General features: G+C 44.6%; 1 protein-coding gene across 1 annotated transcript in view; it reads left to right on the top strand.

Moving 5' to 3' along the window:
* LOC106588581 (protein Jumonji-like) overlaps positions 1–20,168 on the top strand; it is a 97,257-nt gene that overhangs the window by 60,217 nt on the left and 16,872 nt on the right. The window contains 3 exon segments of the mRNA XM_014177727.2: positions 3,462–3,631; positions 15,707–15,883; positions 19,823–20,034. Coding sequence (XP_014033202.2) covers positions 3,462–3,631; positions 15,707–15,883; positions 19,823–20,034 — 559 coding nt within the window.

Below are 20,168 nucleotides of genomic sequence, written 5' to 3'. Positions count from 1 at the left end.
AGTCTGGCTACCATGTCTTTACACTCTCGGTCGCTGTCTCGGTCTCTCTCCGTCTGTCTGTTTGTCTCTTCTCCTGCATCTGACGGTCTCCTGTCTCCTCTCCAGCTGCTGAGCGCTGCAGTGTCTGCTGGTAGAGTTTATTAGGACCATGTGGACCATCTGGAGCGGTTTAGAACTTCATTCCTCCATTCATTTAGCCGGGGGAATCCAGACATTGTTTCTGTTCCGGCGCTGGGTAACCCTCTGTCTGAGAGCTAATCAATGATACAGAGCGGAAGCACGTGTAACATCAGAGGAACGGCAGCTTTGAAGAGCGGGGGAGGAAGAGGGGGAGGGGAAGGGGGAAGATTAGTTTGGGATGAAGGGGACATCCTGCAGTAATCCCTCCTCCCCTGTACGCCTGTGCCTCTACTGCAGGTGCTCTGCTCTCCCTCCCTCTCTCTCGCTCCCGATCTCTCTATTAGGTGTGTGTAGAGCAGTGCCTAGGCAGCGATTATAAGTCTGGGTTAGGTGGTGGTAATAAACGGCAGACATAGCATGTCTTTAGACCCCTATAGAAGGATAGCACCTCATCAAGCGACTCCAGTTTTACCCCACTTCTGACATAGGGCCAGTGTTAGAAAATATCCTTATCACATCTGCTCATATATATATTTTTTAAGATCATGGACGTGACGGTGCTGAGAAGTTTGTGCGTCTACGAGAGCTTTCTACAGGGAGGCTCTGCGTTCGAGAGGCTTGGTGTCTGCTATTTGTCTCTTTAAGTCCTGCTGGGCATTGTGGGTACATCATGGTGCCATGACACTTTGGGCATTGTGGGTACATCGTGGCGCCATGATATCCTGACTAGATGGAAAGGGTCCAGATTTTAGTCTTGTGGTTCAGTTCACTGTTGAATGTCTTTAATACAGATAGGAAGAGCCCCTCCAATAAAAGCCACTGTGCTCATTGGGCTCAGGTCTGTCTAGAGCCATGGCACTTCTAATAGAGCATTAAACTATCTTATGTCTCTAACTGATCCTACCTTTAACAACCACGTCCAGTTAAATGACTCCTATTTATCGCTGGCTCTATTCCCATGAGCAAGATCATATTTCTGAAGGGGTTTATTGAAAGCCATGTTTTTGTCTGGGAGGCAGTCATTAAATACCCTCGTCCACATTCTAATGGTCCACTGCTGTCTGCAATGTTGGTTCTGCCTTCATGGAGTTGTAGTGTTGGTTCTTCCCCCAAGTAAGTTGTAGTGTCGGTTCTGCCCTCTGGGAGACGTGGTGTCAGGGAGCCACTGTAACTAATGCATTCTGCATCTCTAATCTGCACCAGTCTCCATGACTCACAATATCTCGCTCTCTCTCTCCATCCTGAGGCCCTACCAGCTATAGGGCCATGAGTCAGCCTGTTTAAACAGCTCATGTTTTACTAGTCTGGCAGGGAAACTAATAGCTCCATTTACAACATAATGACAGACTGGTGACACCTGTCATGTTCAGGTGTTTGAACCATGTGACCTGCAACAGCCATTGGTCTTTCCAGGGGGGAACAGAACCCTTTTTGTTGTTCTCTTCACTGGCTGAACTAAAAGCATGAGAACAGATTGGTTATCATACTGATGCACCTGCTCATCTAATACAGAATCCTTCTTGAACAATGGCTTCTCTCAGGACCTAAACAGATTGTTCCGTCACTGAACCCAGTATATGTGTGTATCGACGCAATCTCTTCACGGCTTCTTGTTCAAGGTATTTAGTCAGGGTTGGTGTTTATATGGGCTGTGTATTGCTTTGTGATTGAAGTGCAATTGGAGAGCTGTAGGTTCTGGGGGTTTGATGGAAACAAAATACATTGGGTTTTTTCAGGGCATAATTTGCCAAATGTCATGTGTTTTTTTTGGGGGGGGGGCTCACTGTAGGATATCATGAAGCATTTCCCTCCCTACATGTAGCACAATGAGACAATCAGCCAGGTAGTCACAATCTGTCTGGAGCAAGTGGCTGTGGTCTCAATTGATTAGTGATGCTGTCTGTGACTGTCAACCTGCCTGGAAGGCATGAACATTCTCCTCTAAACAAGCATCAGATTGAATGGGAGATTGTTTCAAACAGGATGGTGGAATACAGGGAGGCAGTATGAGCGTGGCATTGTCTTTTTCGGTTTACCGTGAGACTGGCCTGTATCTGGCATCAAACGTCCCTGAAACAAGGAGACGGTGAAATGAAATGGCACACTTCTTTTAAAAGCAGGGTGCTGTGTGTGTGATAAAAGATGAAGAGGTGTGACCAGGTCCATCTCCAGACAAGCTGCTCTTAGTATTCCATCCTGTCAGCCTGCTCCCTCTGTGGAATCAGAAGAAAGAACGGACGCAGAAAGAGATCTGGCCTGGACAGACGGAAGGGGGAAAAAAGAAATCTGGCCTTAAGTCTGTCTGCAATTTGACACCTCCTTTGTACTTGTTATCAGTTGTCAGCTGCTGCAGATGTCTTGGCTTTAATGGAGAACTTAATTACAATTCAAAGAGTCAACATGAATCAGAAGTCTTTTGAGGTAGACGGCTGCTTGCAGGTGCTGCTGGGGGTTATTCTGAAGGAGGATTATCATTGTTTTAGCCTCCGTGGACACTTCAGTCAATGGCCACTGCAGTGTTATTAAAGATAATTAAATCATGTCCAATGACCAGACTGACTAAATTAGGCATACTAAAAACTGAGGCCAGAGTTGCGTTAAACCGCTGAACAGAGGGTTATACTACAAACCAGGATTAATGAGTTAGCTGGTTAACTTTTGATAACCCCCCCCCCAAAGATTTTGGGGTTCATTAAGAAATCTAAACGGATACAGTATGTGTTTTTGGTTGTTGAGTCAATTAGACCATGCCCATTTCAGGTCCTGGGATGGCGTGGTTACACGTGGTCTGCGGTTGTGAGGCTGGACGTACTGCCAAATAATCTAAGACTACATTGGATGCGGCGTATTGTAGAGAAATTAACATTAAATTCTCTGGCAACAGCTCTGGTGGACGTTCCTGTAGTCAGCATGCCGATTGCACGCTCCCTCAACTTGACATCTGTGGTGTGGTGTGATAAAACTGCACATTTTAAAGTAGCCTATTTAATTGTCCCTAGCACAAGGTGCTCCTGTGTAATGATCATGATCAGCTTGTTAATATACCAGACCTGTCAGGTGGATGGATCAGCTTGGCAAAGGAGAAATGCTCACTAACAGGGATGTAAACAAATTTGTGCACAAAATTTGAGAGAAATCAGCTTTTTGTGCGTATGGAACATTTCTGGGATATTTTATTTCAGCTCATGAAACGTGAGACCAACACTTTACATGTTGCGTTTTATTTGTGTTCAGTGTAAATGAAATGCATACACAAAACAGGGCGAACTGTATGTCAGTTCCTATCGTAGGTCTGTGTAAGGATGTATGGAATAAACCTGTTTTCTCATGTCTCTTCCCAGGCCCAGACTGCAAGCACAGAGGAAGTTTGCCCAGTCTCAGCCCAACTCTCCCAGCACCACCCCGGTCAAGGTGTCAGATACCGCCCTGCCCGCACCCTCCGCTCACATCAGAGACATCTCCAGACGAAAACCCAAGACTGAAGATTTCCTCACCTTCCTCTGCCTGAGAGGTACAGTAACCCTGTGGTCCACGCCTCACATCTCACCTTTTCATCCACACACTCAGTCCTTCATCCTCCCACCTCACTAATTTACTCATTCAGTCGGCCACTCACTTGCCCAGTCACCCTAGCACCGTCTCGTCACCAGGCCAACACCAGGGCCCTGCTCCTCTGACCTCCGTCAGGACTAGGGCTTCAGTTCAGCAGCTACACATCTCAGGAGAGTTCCTCCCAGCCTGCCTTTGACCTAGATCCAGGCCTAGCTGTGCAGAAGGAATAGTTCAGTCAGAGGTCCATGTTCATTGACCCTGATAAGGCAAACACCAAACCCATTCTGTCCTCACAGGTTACACATTGGCTACAGATAATGTTAAAACAATGAATATTGAATATTGTTATCTGCACACAGTCAGCTTTGAGCACCCCCCCCCCCCACGCACACACCCACACAGACATCCTGGTAGAGCCAGATAACCCTGCTCCTGTACCTCAGAGCACAGAGAGGCCTGGGTTGCTCTCTGCCGCGCACCAACACAAACACGGCCAAGCTAGGGAAAACAGGGCAGCATTTCAGCTACAGGGTTCAGCTGAAATCCCACCTCGCATCATTTCTGTATTGGTATAACAGGTTTCTACAGTGCTATACGGGACTCAAAAAGTTCACTCTCATGGACATGTTTCCCTTTACTCTTTACCTCAATGATGAATTGAAACACGAAAACAAGAAATAGAGAAACTGAGTGGAGTATAGCCTCACCTCAGGAACAAAGAGGGGTCTTGGATGTTTTAAAACAATTTTTTTTTAATGAACAACCTTGGCCTTGGCTTTTACTGATGTCTTCAATCCCAGAGAGTGTTTAACTCTGAACAGTATCTCCTCCCACCCAGCAGAACCCTCCCCGACTCATCACAACCAGAAATAGCCCTTTAGGAAGAGTAATGCCTTGATTAGATTAATTTGGTATTGCCATTAACCTCGGCTGGCAACATGAAGTAGGTTAAAACGAACTGGAATCAGCTGGGAGCTAAGAGGCCCAGAGGAGAAGAAGACTCGTTTTTTAAAAGCCAATGTCACTTCAATGTAACGTAATTAGCGATCAGTCAAACTGACAGGGTTGGCAGCCTTATTCTTAATGGAACATATCTGTTCTCAGAATGTTCCAGTAAATGTCTTCTATTGTTCAGGTTTTGGACAACTCCTGGATGCTATGCTAACTCCTGACCAGTTTCCTAATGCCCCCCACTGTGCCGCGCCTGGTTGACCGCTGCACCCCGTCTCTGTGGCAGCCTTATTTATAGCTCTGTTACCCGGCCGAGAGGCGGACTGATTCCTCTGCAGAGCTCATGCTGCCTTAATGGCATTTTCATACACAGGGTTGTGCTCTCTCTTCCTTCACTTTAATGGCCGTGTGGAAGAGACCAATACATCGAGGAGACGTGCAAGAATGTCAGGGCAACGCAGGGGTGTGCATGCACACAAGCACGGTCGGTGTCCTGGGGACAGATAGATATAGACCATAAGGCAGCAACGTTTTTAACATTTTATTTTTCAAAGGTGCTTTTGGCCTTTTGATTTCATTCAAAGGGCTTTGTACATCTGAATCCACTTTGGTGGCCCAAGACCAGGCAGCTATGTTTGAGTCTAACACTTACAATAAAGTGTATCAATTTATTTATATTTTCCCCAGAGCTGACGGGGAGGGGTAAGGGAGGCAAGCAGTCAGCACGCGGTCTGTTCCTCTAGCTCTGGAACAGATCAATGGCGTTCCTGGTCGACATTAGAGGTCAAACGGTCATTCTGTTCAAACGGCTCCGCTCCTCTCAAATGTTTATCTTATCTGACAAACATGCCACATTTACCCAGCAAGCCCCCTGTCTGACCGCTGTAGAAAAGCGTCTGATAATAAAGCGCTGGTTATGAAAGCAGGCCATTTCCACCATGATTTCATGGGGAGAAGTTTTCCTCTGTTCTCTACCGCAGCAGCAGCTTGTAATCTCCCCTGCTTATTCATCTGGGACTCAGCATCATAATGAGCTGTTTTCTTTCTCCTGATTTTTAAACAGGAATGATATATTTTTAATCCCTCTTGGGAAACTGCTGGTTGTTCTGATGCAATGTGGCGTAACGTGCGACGGTCACATAAACACAACCGATTCACTCCGTTATGTGCTACGTGCCTTCTCGCATCCCTTTTTATTGCGGCGGTGGCAGAATCCATTTGGAGGCTGGCCAGCCAGCTTGGCTCTGAGGCTGGGGTAGTAGTCCAGACAGCCTGTCGGCTTGTGTAGGCTGTCGTAGTAGGCTGTCGTAGTATGCTGTAACTCTGAGTCTGAAGCCTTGTATACAGGCAGCACAGAGGCTTGCCTGTAGAGAGGGTAATTGTTGGTAGTGGCTGTTACAATATCCACGGTTCCTCATCGCAGCTGAGCCTCTCTCTGTACACAAACACGCATGGCTGAGAGTGCCAAATATAGTAGATGAGTAACCCCCACTAATATGCTCGTCCAGTGTTACATAACAGGTACTACTATATGTGTGTGTACCATGGCTGGCTGAGCATTGAATGTGTCTGGGTCTAGGTCTGAGGCTGTGGCCGTGGTTGTTTACAAAGGCTGATTTTTTTTAAATAAGCCAGCGACTCCTAGAGCTGACTGGAGCCGAGGGCAGCGTGGGTTAATGGATTTGCAGACATTCAGGAATGTAAATCAGAGGCGACATAATCCCCAATCCTCTCAGATTCACCCTGCTGCATCGGCCTGTAAAACAATGTTATTGAAAAAGCCCCAGTCCTCTCTCTTCCATTCCCTCCCCTCCTCTCCACCCATCTTCTTCCTGACGAGGCAAGTGGTGAAGTATGAGGGGTTGGAGAGGGGGCCGAGTGTCTGACATGGTCTCTCCACACACTATGACGGGGGATTCAGCCAGGGATTGGCCCTCTACTTCCATCGAAGAGGAAGGTCATACACTTGACTCAATGGCGTCTGCTCTTTTTATACACGTCTTGGAACTGCTTTTCTGAGAGGCTCTAGAGATTCCGCAGGGTCTTTAGGCTATACCCGAGAACCAGTAGAAGTGCTAATTTTCCCTAACATGGATGTTAGTCCGATTATACATTTCTGTAATTTTTTCTCAGTTAAAGCTCTTGATTGGCTGTTTAAACTCCTCATTGTTTAAACTCTATTAAAGGACAATGTTTTTTAAGTCGACCATTTTGGTTGTAATTACCCCTGTCTAGTGAAAAATGACAGTCATAATGGACTCTTTCAGCCTTAATTATGATTTGACTGTGGTTCTGAGGCACATGAAAGGCCCATAATTGAGGATTGGGAGGAGGGAGGGAAACAGGCCTGGAGGAGGGAGGCCTGGGTTATATTTCTCTGTCTGGGAGCTGACAGACGGAGTCTCTGCACCAGAGAGAGCGGCTGTTAAGCCCAGCACCACCCTGCTCCCCTCTGTCTGAGAACCACCCGCTGAAAACACAGCCTAGCCATAGACCAGACACCAGTGACCAGAGGTGCCAGCCCAACAGGCTTCTTCTCTCCCTCCCTCTGACTCTGGGGGCTACTGTAAATACATGGGAGTAACAGGCTTATTTTGGGCCACTGGAAAAGATTACAGGATAACATTGTCAATCAAATCAAATCAAATCAAATTTATTTTTATATAGCCCTTCGTACATCAGCTGATATTCTCAAAGTGCTGTACAGAAACCCAGCCTAAAACCCCAAACAGCAAGCAAAGCATGTGAAAGAAGCACGGTGGCTAGGAAAAACTCCCTAGGAAAAACTCCCTAGAAAGGCCAAAAACCTAGGAAGAAACCTAGAGAGGAACCAGGCTATGAGGGGTGGCCAGTCCTCTTCTGGCTGTGCAGGGTGGATATTATAACAGAACATGGTCAAAATGTTAAAATGTTAAAATGTGCATAAATGACCAGCATGGTCAAATAATAATAATCATAGTAGTTGTCGAGGGTGCAACAAGCACGTCCGGTGAACAGGTCAGGGTTCCATAGCCGCAGGGCAGAACAGTTGAAACCGGAGCAGCAGCATGGCTAGGTAGACTGGGGACAGCAAGGAGTCATCATACCAGGTAGTCCTGAGGCATGGTCCTAGGGCTCAGGTCCTCCGAGAGAAAGACAGAAAGAGAGAAAGAGAGAATTAGAGAGAGCATATTTAAATACACACAGGACACCGGATAAGACAAGAGAAATACTCCAGATGTAACAGACTTGTCCAGTCTCATCATCTCCTCTCTTTCTCACTTCCCCACAAAGAGATCCCTCACCCATTAGATGAGACCTCACCCCCATGCGTCACACCACCTCGCCAACCCCCTGTCCCCTTTCAACTCCCCGTGCCCCCCTGGGCCTGCTAGCCATTGGCCCTGTGACCCCAGAGAACACAGAAATTGAAGCTATGTTAATGAAGCAGGTCACTTGGAGCTGATTGGGACTTTGTTGACTCTTAAGTCCCCCTGGCCTCTGTCACCAGGAGAAAGAACCAGTTTGGAGAGCTGACACAAATGTGCTACTATCACACTCCTCTGCAGTCAGTCAATCAATCACATTTATTTTAAAGTCTTTTTTTTACGTCAGACGTCACAAAGTGCTTATACTTAACCCAGTTCTCTACAGCCTGGTCTTAGCCTGACCTGGAGCCGAGAATGAAATCAGCACCTCAAACCTAGTCCAGACATGACTTCTTCTCACGTTACACATTATACTCTTCTCCTAAACCTTACACAATGACCCCTAATAACAATGGACTGGCGTCTCTGCTCTCTCTACATGCAGGGATAGTCAAAGTATCGAGTCACACTGGCATTTTAGTCCTGTTGTGATAAGCTTTTTTAAAAAAAAAAATATTTAACCTTTATTTAACTAGGCAAGTCAATTAAGAACAAATTCTTATTTACAGTGATTGCCTACCAGGGAACAGTGGGTTAACTGCCTTGTCCAGGGGCAGAACGACAGATTTTGACCTTGTCAGCTCTGGGATTCGTTACTGGCCCAACGCTCTAACCACTAGGCTACCTGCCGCCCCAAAAGCTGTGTTGTATTGTGGGTACTGACTGTATTGTGCTTCTTTTTTTTGTAGGCCTACTAACTATTCTGATGTGCGTGTGAGTCAGAAGGCTCCGATATCACTGTAATTCATTACTGCATTCAAAGTAACCCGAACCCCATTGGCTCCCCTATTGTAACCATAACAATAAGTCGCTTATTAATGATGCTCAGCTTAAAGCACAATTTGCTGCAATAGACCAGTTCCTATCATACTGTTGATTGTATGGATTTGCATCCAATTTGATTATGAAGTTTTGGTTTTGATGTCTGACTAATTCTAGCTTCACCACATCTAATTTCAGGTTACTCCTCGTGGCCAAATGAAGGTTAGTTAAATTTATACCTTTTTTAAAAACTACTTGTTATCTAGACAAATGTTAATACACAATCATGTAGAGTACCTTCGGAAAGTATTCATTTTGTTACAGCCTTATTCTAAAATGGATGAAATTATGTTTTTTTTTCCCCCTCATCAATCTACACAATACCTCATAATGACAAAGCAAAAACAGGTTTTTAGACATTTTTGCTAATTTATAAAAAATATCACATTTACATAAGTATTTTCAGACCCTTTACGCAGTACTTTGCTAAGCACCTTTGGCAGCGATTACGGCCTTGAGTGTTCTTGGGTGTGATGCTACAAGCTTGGCATCCCTGTATTTGGAGTTTCTCCCATTTTTCTCTGCAGATCCTCTCAAGCTCGATGGTGAGTGTCACTGCACAGCTATTTTCAGGTCTCTCCAGAGATGTTCGATTGGGTTTCAATCCGGGCTCTGGCTGGGCCACTCAAGGACAGTCAGACACTTGTCCCGAAGCCACTCCTGCATTGTCTTGGCTGTGTGCTTAGGGTCGTTGTCCTGTTGGAAGGTGAACTTTCGCCAGTCTGAGGTCCTGAGTGCTCTGGAGCAGGTTTTCATCAAGGATCTCTCTGTACTTTGCTCCTTTCATCTTTCCCTCGATCCTGACTAGTCTCCCAGTCCCTGCCACTGAAAAACATCCCCACAGCATGATGCTGCCACCACCATGCTTCACCGTAGTGATGTTGCCAAGTTTCCTCCAGACTTGGCATTCAGGCCAAAGAGTTCAATCTTGGTTTCATCAGATCAGAGAATCTTGTTTCTCATGGTCTGAGAGTCCTTTAGGTGCCTTTTGGCAAACTCCAAGTGGGCTGTCGTGCCTTTTACTGAGGAGTGGCTTCCGTCTGGCCACTCTACCATAAAGGCCTGATTGGTGGAGTGCTGCAGAGATGTTTGTACTTCTGGGTTCTTCCATCTCCACAGAGGAACTCTGGAGCTCTGTCAGAGTGACCATCGAGTTCATGGTCACCTCCCTGACCAAGGCCCTTCTCCCCCAATTGCTCAGTATGGCCCGGAGGCCAGCTCTAGGAAGAGTCTTGGTGGTTCCAAACTTCTTCCATTTAAGAATGATGGAAGCCACGGTGTTCTTGGGGACCTTAACCTCTCTAGGGTAGGTGGGACGAAATCGTCCCACCTACGTAACAGCCAATGGAATCCCGTGGCGCGTTATTCAAATACCTTAGAAATGCTATTACTTCAATTTCTCAAACATATGACTATTTTACACCATTTTAAAGACAAGACTCTCGTTAATCTAACCACACTGTCCGATTTCAAAAAGGCTTTACAACGAAAGCAAAACATTAGATTATGTCAGCAGAGTACCCAGCCAGAAATAATCAGACACCCATTTTTCAAGCTAGCATATGTCACATAAACCCAAACCACAGCTAAATGCAGCACTAACCTTTGATCTTCATAATGACAATCCTAGGACATTATGTTATACAATACATGCATGTTTTGTTCAATCAAGTTCATATTTATATCAAAAACCAGCTTTTTACATTAGCATGTGACGTTCAGAACTAGCATTCCCCCCGCAAACTTCCGGTGAATTTACTAAATTACTCACGATAAACGTTCACAAAAAACATAGCAATTATTTTAAGAATTATAGATACAGAACTCCTTTATGCACTCGCTATGTCCGATTTTAAAATAGCTTTTCGGTGAAAGCACATTTTGCAATATTATGAGTAGATAGCCCGGCATCACAGGGCTAGCTATTTAGACACCCACCAAGTTTAGCCCTCACCAAAGTCAGATTTACTATAAGAAAAATGTTATTACCTTTGCTGTTCTTCGTCAGAATGCACTCCCAGGGGTTCTACTTCAATAACAAATGTTGGTTTGGTTCAAAATAATCCATAGTTATGTTCAAATATCCTCTGTTTTGTTCGTGCGTTCAAGACACTATCCGAAGTGTAAAGAAGGGTGCCCGACGCGTTTCGTGACAAAAATTCTAAATATTCCATTACCGTACTTCGAAGCATGTTTAAAATCAATTTTTATGCCATTTTTCTCATAAAATAGCGATAATATTCCGACCGGGAAACCGTGTTTACGTTCAAAGAGAGAAAATAAAAACATGGGGTCGCCTCGTGCACGTGCCTCAGTCTCATTGTCCTCTGATAGACCACTTACCAAAGGCGCTAATGTTTTTCAGCCAGGGGCTGCCTCGACATCATTCAGCTTTTTCCCGGGTTCTGAGAGCCTATGGGAGCCGTAGGAAGTGTCACGTTACAGCAAAGATCCTACATTTTCAATAAAGAGAGTCAAGAAGCCCAAGGAATGGTCAGAGAGGGCACTTCCTGTACAGAATCTTCTCAGGTTGTTGCCTGCCATATGAGTTCTGTTATACTCACAGACACCATTCAAACAGTTTTAGAAACTTTAGGGTGTTTTCTATCCAAAGCCAATAATTATATGCATATTCTAGTTTCTGGGCAGTAGTAATAACCAGATTAAATCGGGTACGTTTTTTTATCCGGCCGTGCAAATACTGCCCCCTACAGGTTAAATGCTGCAGAATTATTTTGGTACCCTTCCCCAGATCTGTGCCTCGACTCAATCCTGTCTCAGAACAATTCCTTCAACCTCATAGCTTGGTTTTTTGAAATGCACTATCAACTGTGGGACCTTATACAGACAGGTGTTCCTTTCCAAATCATGTCCAATCAATTGAATTGACCACAGGAAGACTCATCAAGTTGTAGAAACATTTTTTTTTATTTATCTGTTATTTTACCAGGTAAGTTGACTGAGAACACGTTCTCATTTGCGGCAACGACCTGGGGGAATAGTTACAGGGGAGAGGAGGGGATGAATGAGCCAATTGGAAACTGGGGGTTATTAGGTGATCATGATGGTTTTGAGGGTCAGATTGGGAATTTAACCAGGACACCGGGGTTAACACCCCTACTCTTACAATAAGTGCCATGGGATCTTTAATGACCTCAGAGAGTCAGGACACCCGTTTAACATCCCATCCGAAAGACGGCACCCTACACAGGGCAATGTTCCCAATCACTGCCCTGGGGAATTGGGATATTTTTTTATTTTAGACCAGAGGAAAGAGTGCCTCCTACTGGCCCTCCAACACCACTTCCAGCAGCATCTGGTCTCCCATCCAGGGACTGACCAGGACCAACCCTGCTTAGCTTCAGAAGCAAGTCAGTAGTGGGATGCAGGGTGGTATGCTGCTGGTGATCTCAAGGATGATCAATGGAAACAGGGTGCACCTGAGCTCAATTTAGAGTCTCATAGCAACAGGTCTGAATACTTATGTAAATAACGTATTTCTTTTTTCTTTTTTTTTTGTAATGTGCCAAAGTGTCCGAACCTGTTTTCACTTTGTCATTATGTGGTATTGTGTGTAGATTGTTGTAGGCTGTAACGTAACAAAATGTGGAAAAAGTAAATGCGTCTGAATACTTTCCGAAGGCACTGTATTTTCCACTGTCATTAGGAATGAGCATTTTGTTTTTATACTTTTTTTATGTATGTATACTGTGACATGAAAATGTAATGATTGACAACACAAACTTAATTCAAACATCTTAACTAGGGTCTAATCAAAGCTCATTGGAGACCATTACAACGGTTTAAACCGATAAACCACAATGGAGACCGCTGATGCATACAAACCATCTGTCTGAGGCCAGACCCTAGTCCTAAAGCGGTTCCTAGTCCTAGCTGGCCATGGAACTGCTTTCTCTGTGCTCCGGGTCAGGGTTCTGCAACTGGCGGCTGACGTGCAGAATTTGGCCAGCGGGTGATTTTATTTGGCTACCCAAATTTTCGCTGCAAATATTTTGTTGGACATAAAACACTAAAACATTTGTGTTAGGAAAGGGTTCCTAATGTTTGATATATTCAGTGTATTTGATCGTGTACAATACGTTTGGTAGTGTATGAGGACACCTGCTTGTCAAATCTCATTCCAAAGTCATGGGCATTAATATGGAGTTGGTCCCCCCCTTTGCTGTTATAACAGCCTTCACTCTTCTAGGAAGGCTTTCCACTAGATGTTGGAACATTGCTGCGGGGACTTGCTTCTATTCAGCCACGAGGATTAGTGAGGTCGGGCACTGATGTTGGGTGATTAGGCCTTGCTCGCAGTCTGAGTTCCAATTCATCCCAAAAGTGTTCGATGGGGTTGAGGTCAGGGTTCTGTGCAGGCCAGTCAAGTTCTTCCACACCGAGCTCAACAAACTATTTCTGTATGGACCTCATTTTGTGCACAGGGGCGTTGTCATGCTGAAACAGGAAAGGGCCTTCCAGGAACTGTTGCCACAAAGTTGGAAGCACAGAATCGTCTAGAATGACGTTGTATGCTGTAGCATTAAGATTTCCCTTCACTGGAACTAAAGGGCCTAGCCCAAACCATGAAAAACAGCCCCTGACCATTATTCCTGCTCCACCAAACGTTACAATTAGCACTATGCATTGGGGCAGGTAGCATTCTTGTGGCGTCCGCCAAACCCACATTCGTCCGTCGGACTGCCAGATGGTGAAGCGTGATTCATCACTCCAGAGAACGTGTTTCTACTGCTCCAGAGTTCAATGGCAGCGAGGTTTACTCCACTCCAGCCGACGCTTGACATTGCGCATGGAGATATTAGGCTTGTGTGTGTGGCTGCTCGGCCATGGAAAGCCAATTCATGAAGCTCCCGACTAACAGTTCTTGCGCTGACGTTGCTTCCAGAGGCAGTTTGGAACTCGGTAGTGAGTGTTGCAACCGAGGACGGACGATTTTTACAAGCTTCAGCACTCGGCAGTCCTGTTATGTGAGCTTGTGTGGCCTACGACTTCGCGGCTGAGATGTTTCTCAGAACAGGGCAAACTGGCTCTAACCAGAATAGAAAGATGAGTGGAAGGCCCTGGTGCACAACTGAGCAAGAGGACAAGTAAATTAGTGCAAAACACCAGTCTCAACGTCAACAGTGAAGAGGTGACTCCGGGATGCTGGCCTTCTTGGCAGAGTTGCAAAGAAAAAGCCATATCTCAGTCTGGCCAATAAAAATAAATGATTAAGATGGGCAAAAGAACACACACACTGGACAGAGGAACTCTGCCTAGAAGACCAGCATCCCTGAGTTGCTTCTTCACTGTTGACGTTGAGACTGGTGTTTTTGTGGGTACTATTTAATGAAGCTGCCAGTTGAGGACTTGTGGCGTGTACTTGTCCTCTTGCTCCGTTGTGCACTGGGGCCTCCCACTCTCTCTATTCTGTTTAGAGCCAGTTTGCCCTCTGTGAAGGGAGTAGTACACAGTGTTGTACGAGATCTTCAGTTCCTTGGCAATTTCTCGCATGGAATAGCCTTTATTTCTCAGAACAAGAATAGACTGATGGGTTTTAGAAGAAAGTTATTTGTTTCTGGCCATTTTGAGCCTGTAATCAAACCCACAAATGCTGATGCTCCAGATACTCAACTAGTCTAAAGAAGGCCAGTTTTATTGCTTCTTTATTCAGAACAACAGTTTTCAGCTGTGCTAACATAATTACAAAAGGGTTTTCTAATGATCAATTAACCTTTTTAAATGATAAACTTGGATTAGCTAACACAACGTGCCATTGGAACACAGGAGTCATGGTTGCTGATAATTGGCCTCTGTACGCCAATGTAGATATTCCATTAAAAATCTGCCGTTTCCAGCTACAAGAGTCATTTATAACATTAACAATGTCTACACTGTATTTCTGATCAATTTGATGTTATTTTAATGGATAGAAAATCAGCTTTTCTTTCAAAAACAAGGACATTTCTAAGTGACCCCAAACTTTTAAACTGTGTGTGTGTGCACAAGGTTTGAAATTGTTTTAGTCAAATGATATATGTTTGTGCTTCCTGCAGTCAAACTATTTCTTATTATGTTTCGCCCCTCCCTGACCATCCGCTCCTAGAAAAAATCTGCCCGCGGCTCAATCTACTTGATGATCCCTCCTCTAGGGATTATAGGTGAACTACGGGTGTGGGACCACATAAGGACATATACACTGTCAACACTATTAGTATTTCACACCCTATGCACCTTCTATTGCAGTGTTAAGTCATTCATATCAACATATCTATGACTCACCTGTATTTATTCAATTATCTAGTGTGTGTTCCCAGTGTCCCGTAATGCACCGGTCACACTCCTATATAATTTGAGAGACACTGGAACATGGTGCAGACAATGGTAATTGTTATGCATGTTAACACAGGAGAGCAAGGAAAAGGAGGGAGGGAGGGATGGGAGATTTAATATTACCTGTTTATTTCTTTTACATTTTCTGGGATGCTGTGATTTTACAGTACCGGTGTTTGCCAGCACATTACACTCTGTCAGAAGGCTGCAGTAGTTCTCTCTCTCCTCTCCTCATAACTGCTTGATAGGTTCTCACTAGTTTTAACTCTGTTCTCTCTCTCTCTCTGTTTCTCTCCCCTCTCTTTCTCTTTTTCTCTTTCTCTTTCTTTCTCTCTTTCTTTCTCTCTGTTCTCTCTCCTTCTCTTTTCTCTCTCTTTTTCTCTCTATTCTCTCTTTTTCTCTGTTCTTTCTCTCTGTTCTCTCTCTGTTCTCGCTCTTTTTCTCGTTCTCTCTCTGTTCTCTCTTTTTCTCGTTTTCTCTTTCTCTCTGTTCTCTCTCTGTTCTCTCTGTCTCTGTCCTAGGTTCGTCAGCATTGCCAAGTAACATGGCGTACTTTGGGAGCTCTCAGGATGAAGATGCGCTGGATGATGAAGAGGAGTACGAGGATGTGAAGCCAGACGTCAGCGTGGCATCTACTTCCTGTCAGTCCACGCCCAGGAAAGGCAAACCCCAAGGGAAACACGCCGTCAATGGCCACGGTACGATAATTTCCTCTTACTTACCTCAATGCTAACCTTAACCCTGCGAAACTATCCTCTCTCTCTCTCTCTCCTTCTCACCCACCCAACCCCGAACAGCCCGGGAAACACGTTGTCAACGGCCACGGTGCGACGCTTCAGCTGTCATACTGCCAGCTCCCTTAGTCTCTATAGAACTCTGTACATGCAGTACAGTACCACACCACACTCTGACCAATCACAACAGACATTTAACACTGACCAATCATGGTTGAGGGCCGAAGGGAAACGGGTGGTTTGGTTCCAATGGACCTAATGTGCACGAGACCCACACGGTTAGAGCTGTCTGCAACCGAGCATGGCTGATTTAGGGATGGATGGAGGGAGGTAGGGAAAGAGAGAGCATGGAGACTGAGGAACTCACATGGGAGTGTGGCAGGGAGCATTCCATCTTTCCACTCCAATTAACACTAGGAGGGAACAGCGGTAACAAGGTGTTTATGCATTCAGCTCACAGCTGGCCAGGGAGGAGGGGAACAGGGATGGAAAACAAGGAGCACACACCCCAAAGCTCCACTGCTCTCTCTCTCTCTCACTCACACACACACACACACACACACACACACACACACACACACACACACTGTGTGTGGTTCTGAGGGGAGCTTGTCTTAATGAAACACGTCATGTTAAAACACAATGTGTCAGTGGTGATGAAGGCTACAAGCAGGCAAAGCCACGCAATAAATAGCTACATGTTATCAGTGGCGCATGCTTGGTGTTGCTCAGCAACTTTCAGTGGTTATTATAGAAACACACACACACACACTTGTAAGTACAGTGCTATGTTCCTGACTTTGTAGTCCTCCTCCCTGTGACACCAGATCCACCAGCCCAGGCAATCCCCATGGAAACAAGGCCAGTGTTCTTAGTTCCAAGTATCTTAAACGCCTGTATGCCAGTAGTGTTAGGCCTAGACCGTAAGTACCTGAGAAGCCTGTCTCCCAGTCAGTGGTGATTTTTAGCATGTAAATCTGGGTTTGGCAACAAAACATTTTTTACATGCATGCCAGCAAAGCCACTAGACAGTTCATGAATTGCACTATAACAGTGACAAACTGAATCGAATCATGATGATGTAAGTGATCTTCGGGTTGGAGCTCTAGAAAGAGGCTCTTGCAATTTGGATTAATGTTCAAAATGTATTTTCCCAGTCTGAGCTTGTTGTCTTCCGAGTTCCCAGTTGCCTTGAACTCACTGAAGTCTGAGATTTCCAGGTTTCCAGTTGTCTTGAACTCACTGAAGTCTGAGATTTCCAGGTTCCCAGTTGTTCTGAGTGGGGCAGAAGTCATGCTGGATTGACAGCATGGTCAATGTTGAATGTTTATCATTTTAAGCTTGGAAAAGAGACCCTTAAACCCAGACTTGGACCACACACCCACTCCACTGAATAGCAGGCTAATGATTGCTTCGCAATGCTTGCAGTTAGCCACTGATTGTTGAATTTGCGATTTCCAACTTGTTGTAATGTGTATGGCCGATGAGCACCGATACATTTTATCTATAATAGTGTCCACATCAATGACTGAACACTGAGCCAGTCACGGCGCAACGAGAACATTACAAACCCCTACACTCCGTATTTTCCGCTGGCTGCCCCGCCACCACGGAAGGCACTGAGCTAGGCTGAAACACCTGCCTTTCTTAAGAAAGTATAAAAGAGACCAGGTTTATTGCAGCTTTATTAACTCAATGATTATTATTCTTTTTTTTTTTTTTTTTTTACATTGTTTGCAAACTGATATGTGACACGTATTAATGCCAAAATAACAGGCACACAAAAAAGACTGGTCGCCACTGCTCCCAGTACAGTGTTAGGCCTGGTCTGGAAGTACCATAGAAGCCTGTCTCCCAGTACAGTATTATGCCTGGCAAGTACAGTACACTATAAGGCCGTGTGTCAGCTGTGACACTTTTAAAATGTAGCGTGGGCAGGACTTCAGTAGTTTATTTGAGCTGCTGTGAACAGAGCGAGAAGTCATAGAGCTCTGCTTTCATTACCCTGCACCTTGCTAACCCCAACCATGTTTACATTTTCTAAATTAAACACCTTTTTTATTGAGTTCAGTTTTCCAGTAGCTTTTCAAAACGCTGAAGGGACTTAGACAGACGGGGGGGGAGAGAACGAACCATGCCGTTTTTATAAACGCCGGCGACTGTTGATATTAAAACACTGTAAAAAAAAAAAAAAAAAAATAGTGGACCTCCATAAAATATAAAGAGCGTTATTGAATGTGTTAATTGGAATGGTTCAGGCGGCTAATATCAATGCTTCTGCTCTAGTCTGAGGTTAGCAGGGCTGTAGTCTGGGGCTTGACCAATATAATGTTCACCACAAGTCACTGTACAAGAATGGAGGAAATATTTAATTGAAATGATAAATTCTTGTTCAAGTTTTAATATACAGTGCCTTCAGAAAGTATTCACAACCCTTGACTTTTTCCACATTTTGTTACAGCCTGAATTTGAAATTGATTAAATATAGATCTTTTTTTTTTGCTCACTGGCCTACACACACTACACCATCATGTCAGTGGATTTGTTTTACATTTTTTACAAATGAATTACTAAAGAAAAGCTGAAATGTCTTGAGTAAAACATTGCTTAAGTTGCATGTACTCACATTGTGTGCAATAATGGTGTTTAACATGATTTTTGAATAACTTCCTCATCTTTGTACGCCACACACATAATTATCTGTAAGGTCCCTCAGTCGAGCAGTGAATTTCAAACACAGATTCTACCACAAAGACCTTCCAATGCCTCATAAAGAAGGGCACCTATTGGTAGGGTAAACATAAGAAAGCAGACACTGAATATAGCTTTGAGCATGGTGAAGTTATTAATTACACTTTGGATGGTGTATCAATACACCCAGTCACTACAAAGATACAGGTGTCCTTCCTAACTCAGTTGTCAGAGAGGAAGGAACCGCTTAGGAATTCACCATGAGGCCAATGGTGACTTAAAAACAATTAGTGTTGAATGGCTGTGATGGAAGAAAACTGAGGATGGATCAACATTGTAGTTATTCCACAATACTAACCTAATTGACAGAGTGAAAAGGAGGAAGCCTGTACAGAATAAAAATATTCCAAAACATGCATCCTGTTTGCAACAAGGCACTAAAATACTGCAAAAAATTGTGGCAAAGCAATTCACTTTTTGTCCTGAATACAACACATTACGGAGTACCACTCTCCATATTTTCAAGCGTAGTGGTGGCTGCATCGTGTTATGGGAATGCTTGTAATCATTAAAGACGGGAGTTTTTCAGGATATAAAAGAAACGGAATGGAGCTCAGCACAGGTAAAATCCTAGAGGAAAACCTGGTTTTCTGCTTTCCACCAGACACTGGGAGATGAATTCCCCTTTCAGCAGTATAATAACCTAAAACACAAGCCCAAATCTACACCGGCGTTGTTTACCAAGAAGACATTGAATGCTCCTGAGTGGCAGAGTTAAAGTTCTGAGTTAAATATGCTTGAAAATCTATGGCAAAACAATAATGGGCAAATGTTGCACAATCCAGGTGTGGAAAGCTCTTACACTTAACCAGGAAGACTCACAGCTGTATTCTCTGCCAAAGGTGCTCCTATTTACTTATGTAAATTAGATGTATATATTTCATTTTCAATAAATTTTGAAAAACATGTTTTCACTTTGTCATTATGGGGTATTGTGTGTAAATGGGTGAGACATTTTATATTTCATAAATTTTGAATTCAGGCTGTAACACAACAAAATGTGGAATAAGTCATGGGGTATGAATACTTTCTGAAGGCACTGTAAGCCAGCAGCATCCCTTCTACACTGACCTGAAATCATATTTTCTCTGGTGATCCTGTGTTCAACCTCCTAAGCTGATCTCAGATCACCTTTCTTTCCTGTTGGTTCAGTGTTGAACGGCCCCAGCAAGGTGCCCCGAGACAGCCCCAAGCCCAGAGGGAAGGAGTGGGTGCAGGTGAGAGAGCGCAGTGAGAGGGCCGAGGCCCGCCGGGAGCATGCCCTCAGCCAGCTAGAGGCTACAGCCAGGGGCCACACCCTACCCAGGGGCCACACTACCAACGGACTGCCCCACAGGAGGGCCGCAGAGGAGCTCTGCAAGCAGGTACTGTATCATACTTCATCTATACCTGAACAGTGTGCTTCGTTGATTTGGCTAATATGTAACTCTCTATAATGGTCGTAAAGATGACTGACCAGCATGCCTCAGTAGCCACCAGGCGCGTGATTAAAGGGCAG

Source organism: Salmo salar, chromosome ssa27 (assembly GCF_905237065.1).
Source record: "Salmo salar chromosome ssa27, Ssal_v3.1, whole genome shotgun sequence".
Taxonomy (NCBI): domain Eukaryota; kingdom Metazoa; phylum Chordata; class Actinopteri; order Salmoniformes; family Salmonidae; genus Salmo; species Salmo salar.
Note: the sequence above shows the minus strand (reverse complement) of the source record. Positions and strands in the feature narration are given on the sequence as shown.